The following is a 14,560-nucleotide window of genomic DNA, read 5'->3' on the forward strand; positions in this document are numbered from 1 at the left end:
TCAGCTGTACTTACAGAAGTCATGTAAATGTCTGCTTTTCAGACACCAGTATTCCAGATAATTGCAAAAGCAAATCCATAAAAGTAATCTGACTGACACTAAATGAAAACTAGCCGACAACCTGCAGACAAAACATGAAATGTCTCCACAGTCATCAAAGAACATTGTTTGCTCTCTGTGATATTTCTTTTTAATTTTATTTCTTTGTTTCTTTCTTTCTCTGGGGAACAATTAAAATACGTTTCAACAGCTTTTACTGAGAAGTCACTTACACATGTGGACACCATCATACGTACATGGATGTGCAGATTTGCAGATAACCTATTAAGTGCCTTACCAAAGGGCAGAATAACATGTGGCAGAAGGAATTAGACAATGATTTTTAACCACATCTGCTCCTCTTTTCTACTGATGTCTGCTGACCAGACTGAATGTTTTCAGACTCACTGCTCCACCTCCCTTAGTAAAGCACTACTTGATGAAGTTAGCTGATAACTTTTCAATATTCTAAATTTTCAACCTAGATTACAAAATCTGACAGATGTATCACTACAAACACACCCTGTTAATATTCACATTTGACATAAGACAAAATCTGATCAGATTCAATTCCAGTTCCTTTCCTCCTGTTTCCTCTCCATGCTCTTTTAGAAAGCAATCTCCTCCTCAGATTTTAATGGGATTTATATCTTTATGGTCACCATCAGTCAACATAATCCCCAGAGTTTGATTCTGACATTTTTCTTTTTCTGCTTTGTGGAATGTCTCGCTCCTGTGACGAGATGTGGGGTTTTATAAGTGATTTAATGAATAAGGTATTCATGCAGCTGGTTTTAATTGGTTTGACAAATCATAATTCTTAATCAGGAATTACATATGTAATATCTGATGTGTAATATAGCATATTTTTTGCATGACATATCTAATAAGATATGTCATGCAAAAAATATGCTAGAACCAGTCTGTCATTGGGGAAAGTTATGTACCGTCTGGCCACCTTTAAAAGCTCTGACCTTTTCTTTAGTTCTCACTATGCATCCTCAGACTGTTGGCCTCCAGTCTGAGAAGTGTTGAACTTCTACCCTGGTTTGTTCAGGAAGCTAAAGAAACTTCTCCGGAAAAGAAAGTCAGAACTGACCTCCAAGCAAGAAGAGGAGCTCCACAAAACTCTGAAGCGCTATGAGAAAGATCACGTTCTGGGTCCTTTTGTTGGCATCAACCCTGAGTACATGGAGATGAGTAAGTATTTTCAGCATTAAAAAAACATGTATTTGTTTAGATCAGAGTGTATCTAAAAAAGTGTTTGTAAAATTGTTGTGGAAAAAAAAAACTATTTACCAAGCACTGTCAGGTGAAATCACTCAATCAGGTTTATTCATATATTGTGCACAATACAGAGAGCTTGTAGGACAATCAATAATGAAGCATTTCTGGGTGAAAAGCTCTGCCATGCAGAGACAACACATGAGTTTTATACCAAAAATAAGGGATCCAAAACAAGGGGTGAGACAGTCTGGTTCTGATACAGCTGTAGAAAACAACTCTCACCAAAATAGCTTCTTTTGGTGAGAGTTCACCAGCATTTAATATAACATAATCAACAGATGTTAACTTGTAGGAATTCTCCACCACAATTTCCCTCCTTTTGATTATAAGTAAATATGTAAATATTTAATATTATTCAACATCTTCCTCCTTGGTTAAAATATGTATATAACATGACACACTATCCTGAAAGACGTAACAAAACATATATGCAAGACACAAAAAGCCTACCGGCATTTATACATTCAACCCCATATCAATATCACTGTGTTAGGTAGGAAAAGTTATCCTGCAACCTCTCTTTGCCAGAGAGAGTCTTCTATATGTTTTCCAGGAAAATTAAGGAGGTATCATAACAATCATTTAAGAAATAAAACACAAAAAATATCATGTAAAAACAAAGAAAAGAAATAGAAAATGAATCAAGTAATCAATGTATACAGTGTCAAACAAAAATTCAATGTTAATAGGAAATGCCCCCTGTAAGTAGTTAGAAATACAATTTATACCAAATCACATCCCTTTGAGCATTTTAAAACCAATGTCCCAACAACAGTAAAAGAAAAGAAAAAATGAAAACATGAAATAAACCCCCAGATTAAAATAATGTAAATAATTAAACATATTACCAAATAAAGGAAACATATTACCAAATAAAGGAAACATATTACCAAATAAAGGAAACATAATAGAACAATGAAATACCCTACTCCAACAAAAATTAATTTTAAAGTAAAACGTCAAATAAAATGTAAAATCAAAACATAGAGTGCACATTGAGAACATGCAGAATCGAGAGGATTTTTTTTTTTTGTGAAACAGAGACATTTCTGTAATCTTCTAAACAGGATAGGAAAGCTAAGCTAGAAAACTAGCCCAAAGACATCAGTGATTAACACTACTTAAGAAACAAAGAAAACAAAACATTACATATTAACCTCCTTATCACTGAAGGACAAAAAATCCAAGTCATCAGAATCATCACTCGGGTAGGGTTTCGGAACTGATCAGAAGATGTGTGTGTAAGAAAAGTATACTTCAAGAGATGAACGTTAATAAAATTTTCTGCTAACCGTTTAAGTAGGGGAATCACACAACAAGACAAGGACATTAGTAACCCCAATACAATAAACACCGGTGTGAAAAGTTTTATTGGGAGTTGTCTCCAACCGTTACCTGAAAGCCACGAGAACAAGTCGAATAGAGAAGCATGGTCATCATTAGGGCGTTCGAACCTTTTTTATTTGGACTCGTAGTCAAAATAAACATCAAATCTAATCATCATATTGTCTAGTCTCAAACGCAAAATATTCTTACATCTTCAGAGTGAGAAGCTTACATACATTTCCTTTGTATTTATTAGCCTTGCCTCTGAGCTGGATGACTTTGCTCAAACTTTTTGGGTTTCCTTCCAGAAGGTATTTGCTGTGTTCTGCCATTTCCTCCTGATGGAACTGGAAGAACTGGATCAAGTTTGGAGACCAACTTGCTCACAAATCAGTTTTCAGCTCATCTGACAAATTTTACTGAGATTGATCAGGGCTCTATGACCACTACAATCTATTCATTTTGTTGTTCTTTAATTCCAATCTCCATTTACAAAATCTGTTGACGTTTTTAACCCATTCGTTCCTAGCCTTTAACTTTCTGGCTTATGGCTTGAGAATTTGTTTCAGTTTTTCCACATTATGTTTTTTTTCTCATCATGCCATCCATTCAGAGGCAGTCCTAGCCTGTTTGGCGCCCTGGGTCAACTGCCTTCCCAGCGCTGTTCTGTTTTTATACAGTACTGTAAATGTACAGTTTCAACATTAAATGTGTTGGACCAAATATTCTACAGCGGTGGTCCCCAAACTATGGCCCGCGGGCCGGATCTGGCCCGCCTCCACATTTGGTCCGGCCCCCTGAACAATACCAAAGAGCGTTCAGATTTTTTTTCATATACCGTATTTTCCGGACTGTAAGCACTAGGGGGCTCTTTAGCAGGAGGTGAATCATTGGAAGTCAAAATTGGAAATAAAAGAAGAAAGCGCCCATTAAAACGGAATTAGGTTTTAATAGGGAATTGCAATTTGAGAATGTTGTTGATCAGTTAAATAGCATTGAGGGGAAAAAGAGTTTTCTTTTTTTTTCTTTTTTTTTTTTTTTTAAATAATACTGGGATCATTATGAGAATTTGAGGTATAGATATTAGGATCCAGAAGATGGCAGTAGTGCAACAATAATGGATGCAAGCTGCTGTTGAAATCTAAAGAAGAAGAAAGCGCCTATTTTCATTTAGCACATTCTAGTAGCAGACACGAAGGATCAACACTTTTACTGTTACTGTTACCGTTCGGAAACTACCGTAATCAGTTCAGTTTAATCTAAACTTGGCAACTTTTTCTTTTTCAACCGTAATAAATGTGATATTCAATTGACCCGTTATTACTCAAATTTTGGGTGTCCGCCCCCCTCTGCTGCTGCATTGTTGTGGAAAACCTGGGGCGGCAGAGATATCTGCGGTTTATGTGTATGTTTACTGGGTTTTTAATAAAAAAAAAAAACAAAAAAAAACTTTGGGGTTGTGGCTTATAGGCCGCTGCAGTTCATAGTTTGGAAAATACGGACTACAATCCTTCCTGGATTTATTCTGTGAAGAACCCAGAGAGGGTTATTTTATTGTGCTTTCTGGAAAACAAGACATTTTTACATTTAGGCACTCCTGCAATCGTCACACTTTTTCTGTTACAGACTGACTCCGGCCCCCCACCAGAGAAGGGAAAAATTATGTGGCCCTCAAGTTTGGGGACCCCTGTTCTACAGCATTAATATAGTTTCCACTTGGAAGTTGTTCAATGAGTCCAGACTTACTGATCATTCGTGTTTCATATTTAAAATAAGAAAGTTTAACATAATACCTTTCAGTCAGCAGCTAGAAGGAGTTAAGTCTACAGGATGCTAGAGGATCAACATTTTTGTGAAGAAGGTCTTCTGCAGGCAAATGTTTCTGTGGGGTACTGGACCAATTCTGCTGTGAAGACACTTTCCATGATCAACATTTAGCTAAATGTTTCTGACAACCCACCGGTTCAAAACGTTGAGATCAAGACTGAATCACCTTAAAGAGACGGTACAGCCAACCTTGGATCCATCTCTTTACATCAGACTCTCAGAGCTGGAGTGAGACTCAGTTATGTCATTGTTTCAATGCTGGAGCCTCTTCTTTTTTAAGTGTTTCTGTCAGCCCTGAATAATCCATCCAGGAAAACTTTGCAGTATATAGGAACATAGAACATGTGTTCAGACTTCCACTACCTTAAAACAAAACCACAACATGACTCGACACCATTCGCTGTTTTACACTGAATCAGCCTCATAGTCACATTATCGAGACTTTTTCCAGGTTATTGCATTTTCTAGATGGGAAATTAATGTGAGATTAAAGTGGAGCTTTTTGGCTGCTTCTTTTTCTATCCAGTGTTGTTCAGATTGAGCAGGATTAAGATGAAATAATCCCCAGGATGTCTGAAGTTGTAATCCTTTTCTTCATTCTAAAAATATCCTCCTTGTTTATAGATGTGAATATTCAGTAACACTTTATTTGGAGGGGGTTGAATAAGACTGACATGACACTTTCATAAACATGACATAACACATGTCATGAACATGAATAAGCCTTCATGAATATTTATGACTGTCATAAAGCGTCATTCGGTAAATTATGACACTTTTAATACAAAGTTGATATTATTCAAAATGTCTTTATGACAACTTGGCATTAACCAAGAAATCATTACTGATTAAACTTTACCTTTAATAACATAAAGATACCTAATTTTTAAAGTGCAATCAGTAATTCTTTTATAGCAAATTTATATCAGTAATGATTTCTTGGTTAATGTCAAGTTGTCATAACAAAGACATTTTGAATAATGTCAACTTTGTATTAAAAGTGTTGTCATTTACCGAATGACGCTTTATGACAACAGTCATAAATATTCATAAAGGCTTATTCATGTTCATGACAGGTTTTTATGACGGTGTCATGTCAGTCTTATTCAACCCCCTTCAAATAAAGTGTTACCAAATATTCACTTTTTCTGTTTTTTCAGTGAACTGAATCTGTCAAACAGAACCTTCAGGTTTACTTTATCTAATGATTTCAGACATGATGACATTTGTGTCCTTTTTCTATAGTTTGCATGTTACCCAGATTGCTGCTGACAGGCCTGTGGCCCGCAATACCCGTCTCTTCCACTTCCTGTCTGCAGTGTTGGAGTAATCTCTGAAAATGACATTTTGGACATTTCACCCATCATTTGTCTCCTCAGTTATCCAGTTTGGCATGGTGACGCTCTTTGTGGCCTCCTTCCCTCTGGCGCCGCTCTTTGCTCTTCTGAATAACATCATTGAAATCCGCTTGGATGCCAAGAAGTTTGTTTTGGAGCTGCGGAGGCCCATTGCAGCCAAAGTCAAGGACATTGGTATGTTTCTGAAACATCAGCTGGCTATAAGGCCAGCTGATGTAATCCAATCAGTGGTAACAGGGGTTCATATTGAGTATGTAGTTTGACTGTAATATTAAATACAATCCATCAAAAACATATCTGGTCTTATATGCATGTTTATTTAAGCAGATTGGACAGATTCAGAGTGAGCTGCCCAGGGTTCAAAAATTTTTTGTAGATAAAAACACACACACACACAATTAACGCTGACACATCTTATGTAACTTTGATTTCTGGAGGGCAGACAATTAACTGAAACAGTCCAAATGTCCATCTTCTGGATGTCATAATTTATGTTTGTGGACCATTGAGTGCAGAAAGCATTTTAACAGTCAGGAAAGTAAAGGACAATACTGACAGAAACTTCCTCTGATGTCCGTCAGGGGACCTCTGCTGCGTATCTGCAATGACAAAACATTAGATATCTTCATATCTAGAAATTTGACTGAAATATTGATGTGCATATCCATTTATGAAATTGACTGACTTTGTAATGCCATGAAGCTTTCACTATTCATCCTGACGATTAGTTCATCTGATAGCTGACGAAAACCTGAGTAAAGTCAGTCTGTATTGTCAGATACCCAACCAGGAGTTTTAGTCGCATAATAGCAGTGATACTCATAATTAAATTACTCAACTAAAAGTAAAAATTACAGCATAGTAAAAATATCCCTAAATGTATTTTTTTCCCCAACATGGAAATTGGTTCTATTTCTAGGCTTTTGTTCATAGTTTTTTTATTTTTGAGGCATTGCTATGTGGGATGGTAGTTACGTCTGATCCTGGAGGCTATGCAGATAGTTTCAGGATTACTCTTTTTCTAATTGCAAGCAGCTGATTGGCTTCTGAAAAGCTTAAATAAAACCTGAACTTTGACCCCAAATCTTGTATTAAACAGAAAGTACGGCGGCCACTGTAAGGCTTACAGTATTCAATTATGCCACATGAACTGATCAGTAGATTATTGTGAGGAAAAGGAAAACCTTTTAGGAGGGCACACAAAGGTTCCCAGAGGAGATAAAATTTAGACTTCATAGAAGCAGAGCAGGACTAGAGAGAGAGAGAAGGAGAAAGTTCAGACCAACTCCTTCATTCCATCATGATGATCCAGGATCATATGGATGATATGAATTATGAGGATACTTAATTTCTGGTTGAGGGAAATAAAGAAAGTTTTACTTATTTTGAATTATGTGGAATTCTAGGAGTAATACAAATTTTCTGAAGGGTTATTAAAAATGATAAAATAGTTGAAATAGGATCCTTAGTTCCCCAGCTTTCTAGCATCATGTTCATTCTCCACTCTGATACAGAGGGTACTTCCACTGTCTAGTTGTGAGTTTTCTACGTGTGCTGTTTGCAGCTGAATGACTGTTCTTACTTTCTCCAGGTATCTGGTACAACCTGCTGAGGGGCCTCAGCAAGGTGGCCGTCATTGTTAATGTAAGTCTTACTTCTCTTTATCAGTGAAGTTTATGCTGCACGTTGGATTTAATTTATATAAAGCTTTCCTGCGATGCATATGATAGTTCTCATAAAAATGAATCTTGTCATCAAACTCTTTGCGGTATTAATGGAGGCTGCTCATTGAAACAGCAAAGTAGCTACAGAGCGTTTCTCTTTCCCAGGCTTTCGTCATCGCCTTCACATCTGACTTTGTCCCTCGGCTCGTCTACCAGTACACATACAGTCCTGATGGGACTATGCATGGCTTTGTCAACCACACGTTGTCATATTTCAACGTCAGTGACTTTCAGAATGGTACAGAACCAAATCCCCCTAACTTCAATGTAAAGGTCTGCAGGTAAGGTCTCACACTATCAATCTTATTTTAGACAGAAGTCCAGTTCCCCATCTCTAGTTCTTTTTAAAGGGGAACCTGTGGAGGGTGTTCAGTGTTATAAAAACCTGGCTGACAGGATTACTGGGAGTAAATGACCTGATCTAACAGAAACATTCCCTGTTCCCTAGTCACTCACTTCATTAGGAGTGTAAGAGCCAAAAATGTCAGTTTGTAACATTGTATATTATTGGGTATGCCGTTTGCCTATTTAGATATTTTCTTAACGTAAGATTCCATTTTAGTATGTTTTTTGTAGAAAAGCGCCACCTAATGGACGTAATTGAAAATATATTAAAAGTGCTGTGTCACGTTAGTGCCGAAAGAAAATTTAATGTGGCGTGTTTAATTGAGCTCTACACAGTTTTTTGACCGTTACATGTGGAATGCTGTGCAAGATTAAAGAATCCTTTGTAATATCTGCTCAAAGAAAAGTAAAGTTCGTCGTTCGTCAGACTTTGTGTGGATTTTGTAAGTACGTCTTTAATTCACTAAGAGATGCACAAGAGCATATTGTGGTACGGAGCCATCCAGGGGACATGGGGAATTTTTTTCTTTTGCGTTACCTCGCAAAACCCTATGGAAGCCCATTTCCGCCATGAAAGAAAAAAATAGAAGATCAACAAGAAGTCATAATTTTGACTTTCAAAGTCATAGTTATGAGATTCAAAGTCATAATTATGAGATTCAGAGTTATAATTTCGACTTTCAAAGTCATAATTATGAGATTCAGTCATAATTTCGACTTTCCAAAACAGCCAATTTTGTCATTTTTTTCAGTAGACACGCTGTCTTATGAGATTTATGGAAGCCCTTTTTTTAAGCTCAAAAATATGGAAGTCCATTAGGACTTTCAAAAACTTTCAAAGTCCAGTCTCATAATTATGACTTTGAAAGTCAAAATTATGACTTTAAATCTCATAATTATGACTAATTTATGACTGCTGGTCTTCTAATTTTTCTTTCATGGCAGAAATGGGCTTCCATACAAACTTTTGCGTTCCCTAGGAATACTTTTGCGTTCCCTAGGAATACTTTTGCGTTCCCTCGGAATACTTTTGCGTTCCCTCGCAAAAGGTTTTGCGTCCCCTCCTAAAAGGTTTTCCTTTTCCTCGAAATAATCTACTGATCAGTTCATGTGGCATAATTGAATATTGTAAGCCTTATGGTGGCCTCCGTACTTTCTGCTTTAATACAAGATTATGTAAGGTTTTTCCATGTATGTTAATATCTCGTTGTGAAATATCTGACATTTTATATTTTTCTCTTTAGTATAGAAACTTTCAAAGTCTATGATATAAACAGAAATTTTCCGTAAGTAGGAAATATATAAATCCATCCAAACTATTTGGGCTATTTCTGAGTTATTATCGCGGGGTATTCAGTCATCTGACAGTTTTGATTGTGTCTCTGTTGTGGTCGTAGTCTGAATGGTTTAAGAGCTGCTTTCAGTGCTGTTCCATCTTAGCCTTAACAGACATAAACATGCAGTAAACGTGTAGCAGAGATTAGATCAGTGACACTGTAAAAAAATCGTATCTAAACAACATTTGAATTTTAGTTTTATTTCTCAATAGTTTTTTATATGCACTACTAGTCATTTTTGGTCCTGCAGCTTGAATGTGGTTTAAAAACTTTTTAAACATCATTTCACGTTACATTTCACTGTAACTTTGCCGACCCCCCCAAAACTGGTCCTAAGAAATTTTCCTGTTTATGGTCTTCCCCAATATTGAGGTGGAATTTATGCCCTTGGCTAAGTGCTAAGCTAATGAAGGTCAACAAAAGAAACTGAAGCTTGTTGAACAATATAGTGGCTTTACAATGAAACTGATAAACAGCCACTACTAGGAGTTTAAGGAATGAGATTCAGAACCTGTCAACAGATGGAAAGTCTTCCATTGCTAAGATTATTATTCAGATAAATTCAAAATGTGCTTGTTATTTTCTGATCATTTTTAACCAATATTTGTATTGATCATTTTCCCTGAAGTTTTCTTTACGTTGTTGTAGAGTGATTGTTTCTGCTTTATGTTTTTCATCTTCCTGCAAGGAAAGTTTTACTATGGTGACAATAATGAAGAGATTCCAAAGCCTTTAAGCAGGGCATGAAACCTTCAGTAACTCATTGTGTGTGTTTGCTTGTGTAGGTATAAGGATTACAGAGAGCCTCCCTGGTCCAACACACCGTATGAACTGTCCAAGGAGTTCTGGGCCATTCTGGCCGTCCGCCTCGCCTTCGTTATCGTCTTCCAGGTTTGGAACACATGAATAATGCCATCAGTGCATATGCAGTAGGCTTTCAAAAAGCCACTATGCTCAGTAGTGTCATTCATATTTAATGTAAGAAAATCAAACCAGTCAATCACAAGGTGTTTATAGCTTCCAAAGAACACAGAGTGATTGAGTTGAATGTGTTAGGAAAGCCTTCTCAGGCTGTAGACTATAGGAGTCACCAGAACACTGCAGATTTCCTCATCTGTTAAAATGAGCAGAGTGAGCTGAACATGATGGTGCAGAATCCACCCAGATTCCAGACTGAGATGCTTTTTAGAGGAAAAATCTTACAGTGAAAAGAAACCCAGCTAAATGATAAAAGTCAAATCTTTTTTTTGGCAAATTGGACTTTTTTTTTTTTTTTTTACATTTCTTAAGTATATTCTCACTATTCTTGTTGCCATGACGGCACCCTGTTTGGCTGTGCCTGCAACGGCTCCTGAAAACATTGAACTTATAAGGCATGAAAAGACATTTATATCAACTAATACAACAGAAAACCTCTGGCATAATAATGGCAGGGTAATATATGATCATCAGTTTATCTTAAAACTATATATATCCTGCATACTACAGACAGTGGACACTGAAATTCTGGAAACTCTGGACAGCTTAGGACTGTTATGCCAGCCAGTCCCAGTGGCCAATGAAGCAGTGAATGCCACCACTACAGACGCGCTATGAAAGGAAGCATAAGCTCAGACCCTGGGGAGGACTAAGTGTAATCCTTGGAGAACGCTGCTTCCATCTATCTTGCTCGCTAACGTTCAGTCTCTGGAGAACAAACTGGACTATTTAAAGCTGGATATGACATCAAATCGTGAGATAAGTAACTGCTATGCCATAATTCTAACTGAGACATGGCTAAACTCCTTTATTTCTGATGATGCCGTCAACATTGTGGGAATGACAACATTCCGTTTGGATAGGAGCAGCGCTCTCAGTGGTAAAACCAGAGGCTACACTAATAACAGCTGGTGCATTAATGCCAAGGTGGTCTCATCTCATGGCTCCCGAGACATTGAGTTTTTGACCATAAAATGCAGACCGTTCTTCACAGCTGGGACTATTTAAGGATGCAGTTTCACCTGTGGTATTGTTCTGTGTTCTGGAAGAATAAACCATTGCTGTTTCCACCTGACTCTGCCTCGACTTTCATCTCCACTGTAAATTCAGCAACAAAAGGGCCGCCTTTTACAAGGCTCAAATACACTGGATAGAGCCTTCACAAATATTAAGGCAGTACCCTTCCTCCACCTTGGCTCATCAGACCATCTTTCTGTAATGTTAATTCCTGCATATAAGCCGCTGCTCATCAGAGGAAAACCCCTTGAGAAGCAGGTGAGAGTCTGGCCTGCAGGATCCGTGTCACCACTACAGGACTGTTTTGAATGCACAGATTGGGATGTGTTAAGGGAAGCTGCAACCGCAAACAATCACACTAATGTTGAGGAGTATGCCAAATCAGTGTCTGCGTACATCCTGAAGTGCATGGAGGATGTCTCTGTGACCAAGGTCATCACCACAAGGGCAAATCAGAAACCCTGGATGACAAAGGAGGTGCGTAAGATGCTGAAGGCACAAAACTCTGCTTTTAAATTTGGGGACAGAGAGATGCTCAGGTCAGCCAGAGTCGACCTAAACCGTGCCATCAGAGTTGCAAAACGTGCCTATGCTCAGAAAATTCAGCAATTTTTCAATGAATCAGCAAACACCAGGCACATGTGGCAAGGCATCAGGACAATCACAGACTACAAGGCTGCTCCTTTGTCTTGCGAGGACGGTACAGACTTTCTGGATGCACTTTGGCCGTTTTGAAGCCCTCAATGACACTGCTGTGAGAAAATCCACTCCTCAACCAGGTGAACACATACTCAGATTGGAGACAGTTGATGTTCAGAGGACCTTGAGAAGACTCAACATGCATAAAGCAGCAGACCCTGATAACATACAAGGTCTGGTTCTCAAGAACTGTGCTGACCACCTGGCTCACGTCCTCGCTGGCATCTTGTGAAGCTGTGCTGTCGTTCCATCCTGCTTCAAGATGGCAATCATCATTCCAGTGCCCAGAAATCCCACAATTTCATCACTGAATGACTATCGCCCTGTTGCTCTCACTCCCATCATGATGAAGTGGTTTGAGAAGCTTTTGAAGGATCACATCATTTCAAAACGTCCCTCCTCTTTTGATCCGCTCCAGTTTGCCTGCCGCTCCAACCGCTGCACAGAGGATGCTGTTTACACCACACGGCACCTCAGCCTGAAACACCTGGAGGAGAAGAATACTCATGTGCAAATGCTGTTTGTGTTGAATGATGAGCTGAAGTCAAGAATCATTCCCCAGCACCTGGTGAGCAAACCAGTTCCCCTTGGGCTCAACACCCCCGTATGTAACTGGCTACTGGCTTTCCTCACAGACAGACCCCAGTTTTGAGGGTTGGGAAAAATCTCCCTCAGCACTGGTTCCTCCAGGGATCCCACTGCTCTTCACCCAGATGACCTATTAGGAACCATATCATTAAGTATGCAGACAATACAACAGTGGTGGGTCTCAGGGACAACAACGAACTGGCCTACAGAGAGTAGGTGATCCATCTGGGGGCTGATGTGATGCAAACCATCTAATCCTGAATATCAATAAAACAAAACAAACTGTTGTTGATTTCAGGAAAAATCAACCAAGTTGCACACCCCTCCTTATCAATGATGCTGCAGTGGAGCAGATCAAGAACATTAAATTTCTGGGGATACAGTTTGGAGCATGTAACACCTCTGACTGGCAACATGTAGAGAGGGTGGTGAGGGGAGCTGAGAAAATCATTAAACATTAATATAAAAACTTTGGTGTGTCTGCAACAGTCTCAGAGAAAAGCCCATCAGAGGGTCATCAGGTCAGCCAGTCTAACTCTTCAGAAAAAACTCGACAGCTCCTGGAGAATCATTAAAGGTCTCATCTCACTATCCAAACAAGTGGACTTCACTAAGGGCATCATAGTGACTTAGAACATATTTGCTAAAATGTTCATTTCAGAACTTTAACATTGACTTTTTTTGTTCTGCATGTAGTCTGTGGCAACTTTAATATTGGGTCTCTCTAAGACAGCCTGAAATATCTTTAGTGTTGTAAATGTGTTGTGTCTGTGTTCATGCAGAACATGGTTATGCTCATGAGCGACTTTGTGGACTGGCTCATCCCGGACATCCCCAAGGACATCAGCTTCCAGATCCACAAGGAGAAGCTCCTCATGTTGGACCATTTTATGAAAGAAGAGGGGAGAAGGCGAGACAACCACAACCATGACGGCTACACCAGCCCCTCGTCGGGTAGTGCCAGCCCCCATTCACGCCCCACTTTCCATGCTAGAGCTGGCTGGTAACGTTTCACCAAGTCCTTAACGCATGGCTTCCTTTTTATCATCAGCAAGGCTTCTGCTCCATTTCCATTGATTGGGAATTTTAAAATATCCCTGATGTGTTCCTGTCAGAATTCTGTCCCTGGATTGTTTCCAATAATTTTCCATTTTAGGTGTTATTCATATCACATCCTCAGTCACTGACCACGAACTCTGCAAATGGTGTCCTGTCGCCGATGCACAAATCTGCCAAACTTATTCATTAGATGATTACATCTAATGAATAAGTTTAAGAGGAAGAAGCCATTAAGGGTCGCTGCGGGACCAAGTTCAGGTTTACTCTGAGGAAGCCGTGCCACCCCTGCCATGGGACCAACTCCTTTAATTTTGAAGACAATCTGAAACTCCATCCAAACGATTATCAGCTTTTTCCTTATCTTATTTCTGGGGACTGGTTCCAAAGGAGATATACTGTTATGTGTCCAACTTCTTTGTTGCACACATATGTACAAACACAGGTATTTATTGACTTACTTTTTAAAATATGCAGCATGGATAGGCACATGTACATTGATTTCAGAATTAGAAGCTGGTATGAAATGGCTTTTGGCATCTTTTCTTTCAATAATCACTCATATGTTACAGCACAGCAGAGATTCCCAAACTGTGGGGCGCATCCCCTGGGGGGCGGGGGGGGTGCCATGCCATTGCAGGGGGGGCGCGGGAAGCCGTCTGGATGAAAAGAAAACAAAAAAAAAGAACACTGTATGCGCTGGGTTTTTACCTTAGAATGGCCAACTCTCTGTTATTCCTCTGTCAATTTGATACAATAGGGGCTTCCGCACTTCCCATATTTGTGTCCTCTGTCACTTTAATCAGCAGTTAAAACTGTTTAATCCGTTGTCAACATGTCGTAACCTGTTTTTCCCAGCAGCCTTTAAACGCAACATGAGCCCTACTACGCTCACGCTGGGTTTACACCTGTGCAGCAGTGAAGGAGACCTGCTGCTGCTGTGCAGAGCTACGCAGGAGTGTGTTAGAATCATAGAAGT

At 39.0% G+C, this 14,560-nt stretch overlaps 1 protein-coding gene across 3 annotated transcripts in view; it reads left to right on the top strand.

Annotated features, from left to right (window-relative positions):
* The window catches only part of ano1a (anoctamin 1, calcium activated chloride channel a), a 94,691-nt gene extending 80,539 nt beyond the window's left edge, over positions 1-14,152 (top strand). For all 3 annotated transcript variants that reach the window (XM_015016123.1, XM_015016121.1, XM_015016122.1), the window contains 6 exons: positions 1,097-1,239; positions 5,859-6,011; positions 7,429-7,481; positions 7,667-7,842; positions 10,029-10,134; positions 13,308-14,152. In XM_015016123.1, the coding sequence (XP_014871609.1) occupies positions 1,097-1,239; positions 5,859-6,011; positions 7,429-7,481; positions 7,667-7,842; positions 10,029-10,134; positions 13,308-13,532 (856 nt within the window). In that variant the 3' untranslated portion in view covers positions 13,533-14,152. The remainder of the gene's footprint in view (positions 1-1,096; positions 1,240-5,858; positions 6,012-7,428; positions 7,482-7,666; positions 7,843-10,028; positions 10,135-13,307) is intronic.
* Positions 14,153-14,560: the final 408 nt, after the last annotated feature.

The sequence above is a fragment of the Poecilia latipinna genome, unplaced genomic scaffold (genome assembly GCF_001443285.1).
Source record: "Poecilia latipinna isolate Pla-1442-1.1 unplaced genomic scaffold, P_latipinna-1.0 Scaffold1982, whole genome shotgun sequence".
In the NCBI taxonomy this organism is placed as follows: Eukaryota; Metazoa; Chordata; class Actinopteri; order Cyprinodontiformes; family Poeciliidae; genus Poecilia; species Poecilia latipinna.